The 7,484-nt window shown below is 43.5% G+C and overlaps 1 protein-coding gene across 1 annotated transcript; it reads left to right on the forward strand.

Annotated features, from left to right (window-relative positions):
• The first annotated feature begins 138 nt into the window (after positions 1 to 138).
• LOC112892995 (protein S-acyltransferase 8-like) lies at positions 139 to 3,824 on the forward strand. Its single transcript, XM_025960128.1, has 6 exons — positions 139 to 485; positions 670 to 876; positions 1,115 to 1,300; positions 1,404 to 1,697; positions 2,085 to 2,318; positions 2,942 to 3,824. Exons 2-6 carry the CDS (start codon positions 829 to 831, stop codon positions 3,251 to 3,253), a joined length of 1,074 nt encoding a protein of 357 aa, XP_025815913.1. The 5' UTR covers positions 139 to 485; positions 670 to 828; the 3' UTR covers positions 3,254 to 3,824.
• The last annotated feature ends 3,660 nt before the right edge of the window (positions 3,825 to 7,484 follow it).

A 7,484-nucleotide genomic window follows, 5' to 3' on the forward strand; every position in this document is an offset into this window, starting at 1 on the left:
ATATTATTTATAATTTTTTGTTGTGTCTATGACCTGTGGGCCCGTGATGTCGGCTACGTGATACTTTGACGGCAATTTTGCAAAGGAAAAAAAAAGTTAGCACGGTCCATGCAAAAAGTCCACGCTGTCATGCTCCCAAATGACGGCGCCTACACCGGTTCACTGAACCGAACGAGTTCTCGCCTCCCTCTTCCCGTCGTCGTCTCTTCTTCCACCTCTCGCATGGCATGCGCCTCTTTCTTCTCTGATTTGCCCCCCAAAATTCCCGGTCTCAAGCTTGCTGTTCTTTCCTTCCTCGCAATCTCCTGGGCTTCCATCACCGCCACCGTCACATCCGGTGGCGGAAGACTGTAGACCTTCTGCCGAAGTCTTCTCTCGCTGAGAATTTGGAAGGCGTCACGCTTCTCGGTCCCTTTGCACTGGAAGAGACCGGCGTGGAGCGGCCGAGCGGAAGCGAACCGTAGTTTTTGTTTCTTCTTTTGTTTGTAAGTAACCCTAGCTTGCTTAGACGGATTTTCCCAAGAGTTCGTCTGTTCTGGGGACTTTTCCGGCAGCAACTATAAGCAATAAAGTCCATGTCATATTTTCCCCTCTACATCCAGTTCGTTGTGAATTCGTTTCCTGTATGGAATTCCACTGAATTGATTGATCCATCCATGGTTCAATTAGGTGGTTCTTCTTCAGGGCGGAGGGTCAATCCAGTTGACAACATCTCCAGTTTTCACGCGCGGCTGCTGCTTACTTTTCAAATTTTCAGGGGTTTCGTCTGAACCCTCATGCTGCTCTGGTGGATTCGATAGGGTATTGACTGAAGCCCATTAGGTGCAGATGACGCAGCCTCAGCAGCGTGTGTACCAAGCTTGGAAGGGGGATAACGTGAGAATTATGGCATTTCTCTGTATATTTCGTTTAGTTTTCGTATTCATGTTGTCATATGTATTGCAATATTGCATTCTCTGCTACATTATCAGCTTGGCTTGTTGTTGACATGCCAATATATATTTTAGTCCTGATGTCATATGCTCTTTCTTTGAGATCGTTAGTTTTTGGCATTCCTGTTGCCTCACATTATTGGTTCAGTATCCTCTAACTGACTTCTGTGCCTTGTTTGCAGAGGTTCTTCTTTGGTGGGCGGTTGATTTTCGGACCTGATGTTAAATCCCTAGGTGTTTCTGTTGCCCTCATTGTTGTTCCGGTTGCTTTCTTTTGTGTATTTGTCGCGCAGCATCTCCGTCATCGATTTCGTGCATATGATGCAGGATATGCAATTCTTGTCGTGGCAGTAGTGTACACAATCTATGTAAGTATGCTGATGCAGTTTATTGCTGGTATTTTTGTGAGAGCACTTTTAAATTTAATAACTCCTAAATTTGTGTGTTCTTGTCTGCATTTTTTTGGTGTAGGTGCTTTTGTTACTCTTCGTCACTGCTGGTCGGGATCCTGGCATTGTACCTCGTGCTTCACACCCACCAGAAGAGGATATTCACTATGATGATTTGTCTCTTACTGATACACCTGGAAGACTACAATTTCCTCGTGTAAAAGAAGTTATAGTAAATGGGATGCCTGTGAAAGTAAAGTATTGTGAAACTTGTATGGTATATCGTCCCCCTCGGTGTTCACACTGTTCCATTTGCAACAACTGTGTGGAACGCTTTGATCATCACTGCCCATGGGTCGGGCAATGCATTGGAAAGGTAAGCTATATCAATAGTATTGGAATCAAAGTATGCATCTTGCATTCCACGGATACACACTTAAATAAGAACGTTGACTGCGCTAAAAACAAAGTTACCATGTCATAATCAAAAAGGGGATAACAAATAGTCATGTCTTAAGCAAACATGCCCAGTTTACAGTTTACACAAGAAGAGAAAAGCTCCAACACATCTATGTGAAGAACTTTGGTGACAACTGTACTGGTTAAGCTTCTTATTTTGAACAATTTATGCATCTGGTATTGAGGAGCTGCGGTTCCCATGAACATCTCTTGAAATTATTTCTTTTATTTTAAATTGATTAAAAGTCACTCCATTTCTTAAATACTTGCTGATTTATATTTGTTCCACTTGTCCATTGTGCAGCGCAATTACCGTTATTTTTTCCTGTTTGTTTCTTCTTCAACTCTCCTCTGCATTTATGTGTTCGCTATATCGGCCTTGTACATCAAGTTTCTCATGGATGGAGACTATTCTACAGTGTGGAAGGCATTGAAACACTCTCCTGCTTCTCTAGCACTAATGATATACTGTTTTATCTCTCTCTGGTTTGTTGGTGGACTCACAGGATTTCATACATATCTCATCAGCACAAACCAGGTTGGTCTTTCTGCTTAGTGGTTTATCTGTTTGTCTACACCGTACCTTTTTATGATTGCAAGTCCCTATCATCTAATCTTATTGTGCGCAATACTTTATGTTTGTAAAACAGATTCTAAGAATTGTTATATATTTAGTTAAGCAAAAGGGTTCCTGTCTCAATTGAAAGTTTAAGTTCCTCTTCTCTACATTTCCTTCTTTGTGAGGAGTGGTTTAACTTGTGGCGTTCCCTGTATGCTTTGCTGCTGTACGTTTACATGGTGAAGGTTTTGGTCTTGGAGAAAAGCATCCCTTAGATAATCTGATATCTCACTAGTTTTGCCCTTGCAAGATAGCATTGTAGAAGTTTAAAGCAACTGTACAGGCTATTGCTATGGTGAACTACATTGTTTTTATCAGGGGTTGTGATTAAAAGAGAAACTAGACTGCTGCTCTCACATGATTATGATAGTACTTATTTGTGAATATTGTGCTGTGTATCTAGAGATCTTTTTGAATTATGTACTTGTCAAAATAACCTTCAGGCACTATACAGACTTTTCCCAACTGAAAACCAATGTTTCGATATTTCCTTTACAGTACACCACTCTTAACATCTGATATAGGTGCTTTTGTGTTTTCAGACCACATATGAAAATTTTCGGTATAGATCAGATGGTAGGCCTAATGTCTATGATCAAGGATGTCTGAGTAACTTTCAAGAAGTTGTCTTTGCCAAGATACAACCTTCCAAACATAAGTTCCGGGCACACATACAAGAGGAAGTACAAGCTCCACCAGCTAACAGTGCTGGAGAGGTCGAAGAGGAACGAGTTGGTGGTCCTCGGGCAAAAGTGGGAGATGACCTTGATATTGATGGTGATCTGTTGAATATTTCGCAACGGCATAAGCATGGAGACATTGATATTGAAATGGGAGGTGGAGACGCCAATTAGAAGGAACAATCAGTTTCAGACTACAAATTTAAAAGCAATTCAGATGCACAGCGGTTAGAAGCAACGCACAACACTTGGCTTGGGTCAAAGAAGTGAAAGTTGGGATGTATCACAAGAAACTGCTGCAGCTATTCTTTTGGTTTCTGAATCTGCATCCCCATCTCAGAGAGACACTCACTGGTTTTTGTTTGCTCATACTATCCATTACTAATCTGAGGAACTGATGATTCTGCAGCTGGAGAGGCTGGGCCAAAAGGCCTTCAATGCCTGTTTGCTCTATCACTTCCAGCAGGGATGGCTAGTGTCCAAAGTTCTTACGTTCTCGTGAATGTATGTTTTAGTTCAAAATTAGGGCTGCTGCTGTCTTGTTAGGTTTTATCAGTATAATTCTCACTGGTGCAGGATACTTAGGATGCTACTCGTAGGTTCTCTTGTGCATCTCAACCAGCGTGTATGATGAATTCTTACCCTTGCATCCTTCTGAGGATTTTTGTATATATCTTGGTTGAGAAACTTCAAGATGGTGTAGTGAATCCAGATCGCATTACCGATATGTTGCCCAGTCGTTCAATTTTCTGCATGCAGAAGGCATTGTTTTTCAGCTGATGTCGTCGACTCCAGCGTTCCTGTTCCCTCGGTCAGAAGAACAGCGGCGACATCGGCGTGATGCAATAGCCACCAGAATCACAGCTGTCTTTGAATGCTAGCCGTGTCTATGCCAAACATTCCTTGTTGGCTTCCGGATTCAGACTTCTGCAGTGAACTTTCGTTGGCGCTGGAGCATCATGGTAATGTAGTAATTGCCGAACTCTGAAGACACTAAAATTGTCGGCACGTCTATTCAACGCAGTATCTTCTTCTAATGGTTCTGCATAGGCCAAAGACTGATAAAATATCATGGGATTTCAGCCCTACCACCTCAAGGTATGTATCCGGTCACAAACGCACAAGTGGCTACTTCAATCGCTTGTATTTTTCTGAAGTGTTCAGTGTACTTTGAGAAACGGACCAAAATTTGACCAATGCAGAAGTCCACTCAGTACTGAGGAGGCTGACATTTTGTTTCTGTTCAAAACATGGCTCTCATTGATGGTGCGCTGGATGGGATGTCAACTTGTGTATCAAATGGCTCTGAATGGCGAATGCTACATCTTACTTTGAACGGTTAAAAATCCCGCAGGATTTCAAGCAACTGTCACGCGTGGCGTCTTCAAGAGTGCACTGCAGCCACAAGATCTTTTGCCGTGGCTGCACCAGGAGACGGAGCTGCTCTGACGGACACTGACTGGTCCTTGACCGGGGATGAACCAGTGGACTTGCCTTCCATTTCCCTCCCTTTCGCATGGCAACTTGCTCAATCGATCTCTGTGCTGCTGCTGCAACAGTTCACGCGTTTTTGGTCAAAATCCCTGAGCCACTGACGAGAACACTCGAGTAGCTAGCTGGTGCCTCGAACGGGAAGACGACACGGGCGGCGGTGAACCGGCCGCTGGTCGATTTCCATTATCCCCTTGCCTTGTCCATTTCCGGCAATTTTCATCTGACCCGGCGCCCCCTAGTGGCTGCAACCATCTACAGCAACTGATCCATCCGCAGTTACAGAGACCGAAGGGTGAAAGCACACACGCCACCGTCATAGTTGTAGTCAACTAAGATATGACTCATTCAAGTGTGCCAATGACTTGTGGGACGAATCATGTGTTATCATTGTCGACATTACTATTTTGTTCCTAGGTCAACATATCCATGAGATTACAGTTTCTCATTTGATCTAGAAATATTTGATTTCCAATTAATAATCATTTGACCGTCTTGTTCAGAGATTTTTCCCTTTACCACTTGTTTGAAACCTATGATCTCTTTTTTCATCAGTACTCATCCCTTTTCTGTGCTCACCATCTAGTCAACATAATCCCGTCATCCAAAAAAATAGTTTTAACATCAAGAAAACTACCAGAAAGTCAGGAAAACCACTAAATTTGGTAGAAAATTAGGCGCAAGGAAGAAAATTTTTCTGGAGATCAAGAGAAGTGAAGTGCTTAGAAGGACTTAGCAATATATTTTGCACAAAAGTTAAATGTTTCGATCTCCAGAAGTTTACACTGTATAATCAAAAGCTCCATTGCAATGCTTTCAGACTTTAATATACTTATTGAATAGGTGACTCTTTTCTGTGTTTCCTATAATTTTTTTTATCTCTACAATTTTTTCGTTTCTTTTCTTTGTTTTTTTCTATATTTTCCTCGAAGGGCGACTTGAATTGGCAAGATGGTGATGGTAAAATTAAGGTAAAAGATAGTAAATGAGCATCAATGGAAAAGTGAAAAAAAAGAAACGAATGGATTTTCAAATGGCATAAGAGAGAAACAGAGTTCAAGTGGGAAAGGAAATGTCAATTGCATGGTCTGCACGCCCTATCATTTTCACTAACATGTGGCTCCAAGTCCAACGTGTCGGTGGCACGTGACGGGTAGGCAACCCTAAAGCGCCAACTGTTGCGTGTAGCATATACTAGGAGCAATGGCGAAACCTAAAATTGGTAATAAATGTTGCCGATGCGCTGAACGCTGCCTTCGTCTGATCCATTCATCCCATTGCCGTGCGTTGATCAAACATAGGCGTTGACATACGACCTTGCATTGCAGGCATGCGACGACGCTGTCGCCAAGGCGGCGGCGGCGGCGGCGCTGAAGCTCAGACTGAGACCTCGCCCTCGGGCCTCGGATTAGCTGCTTGTCAATGCATCCTGCTGCATGGCCAAATGGTCGCCACGGAAGCTCCATGGTCCTTGCAAGTAGGCATGTCCAATAGTTTTTGCGTACATTATACCAATAACTAATAGCAAGCACTCCAACTCAACAACCCAAATAATTTGCTCATTTCTAAGAACAGAAAGGAGAAGCTTACTCTGAACGAGATGCAGACGAAGCGAGCCTGTTTCCAGATTCTACTCAGCCATGAACACACTCTTCACCAGGTCGGCTCGGCAGTCGGCTCTGCTCTTGAGGCAGAAGGCCTTTTTGAGTTTTGACCCCAGGCGGCGTGTGCGATACTGGTATTTCCTGCCTAACAGCAGGCGTACGGATGCTCGGCAAGCATGTGCCTGTGTCAGTTTTTTTCCCCAAAGGCCTGTGCCTTTGTCAGTGACAATGCGATCCTGCCCATGCACGCGCTGATTAGAGGACAGGCATGCGATGCAACAGTGCCACAGGGGTGTCCAAATGTCAAAAGGTATACGTGAACAGTGCAAAAGGAGACGACGAAAAAGCGATGCTCCATGCATTTGAACACTTCCTGTTCTTGGGACTTCAAATCCTGAACCCACCAACTTGGAACGTTGAATTTTGAGGCTGCCCTCCCTAGCTGCGCAGGTCTCAGCTCCCAAGTACTTGAATTCTCATGGTGCCTTTCGGATCAAATGAAAAATGGCTTTGTTAATGTGTTTGGCAGACGCTTTGCATCGTTTTACGAGGGAAAGCATCGAATCTTTCTTCATGTTTGACGACCAAAAGGTTCAAAAGTCTGAACTCTGAAACTCAGTTAACAAACTCCCAGAGTACGAATCCAGACAGCTTGCCTTGGGATCAAAAACCTCTTTTTTAAAAAAATGCGTATGCCAAAACTCTGCACCCTCCTTTCGAAACATCTCCCTTTTTAATAAGGAAAAGAAAACTTCGAATCATTCTCTGTCTTCATTTTTTAAACTTTAATAAATCTACCAGCAGTACCTTGTCTCTGTACCCTACCCATACCAGCAGTATATGGGTAGCATTGGCATTGATGCAGCCAGAGGCAAGAACGTCAAACGGTTTGACAAAAGTGGCTGCTTTGCATGCCTCCTCGGCAAAGGGACCTTGACCTGCGCAAACTGAATTTTCCGTCAGCCGAGGCGCTCTGCAGCTGTTTACATCCGCTTCAAGCTCTCAGCTTTGCGTTTGAGAGCCACGGACAAACCTTTTTTCTCTTATTACCAGTTCGGCACGCATGCAGGAGGAATTGTAGTACAGAATTTCAAGCAGGTGAGCTACTTCGTACACCAACTACTCAAGAACATCTCCTGTGGTCTTGCTGGCGTATATATGAAACTTATTGACACACGCAGACACACGTGTACTAATTGCCGAATCATTGAATCCTCATAGTTTATTTTGCTTACCAACCACGTGTGCATACCCACCAATCCACTGAAGATGGGCCAAGTGAAATGGATTGTGTGGGTTGGCCAATTTGC

The sequence above is a fragment of the Panicum hallii genome, chromosome 5 (genome assembly GCF_002211085.1).
Source record: "Panicum hallii strain FIL2 chromosome 5, PHallii_v3.1, whole genome shotgun sequence".
NCBI classification, from domain to species: Eukaryota; Viridiplantae; Streptophyta; class Magnoliopsida; order Poales; family Poaceae; genus Panicum; species Panicum hallii.

Bases quoted from the DNA above. Each gene is read 5' to 3' on its own strand.
- LOC112892995 (XM_025960128.1), top strand. From the start codon at position 829: ATGACGCAGCCTCAGCAGCGTGTGTACCAAGCTTGGAAGGGGGATAAC. The intron at 1,301-1,403 runs GTAAGTATGCTG...TTTTTGGTGTAG, and splicing joins CAGTAGTGTACACAATCTAT to GTGCTTTTGTTACTCTTCGT. The intron at 1,698-2,084 runs GTAAGCTATATC...TCCATTGTGCAG, and splicing joins TCGGGCAATGCATTGGAAAG to CGCAATTACCGTTATTTTTT.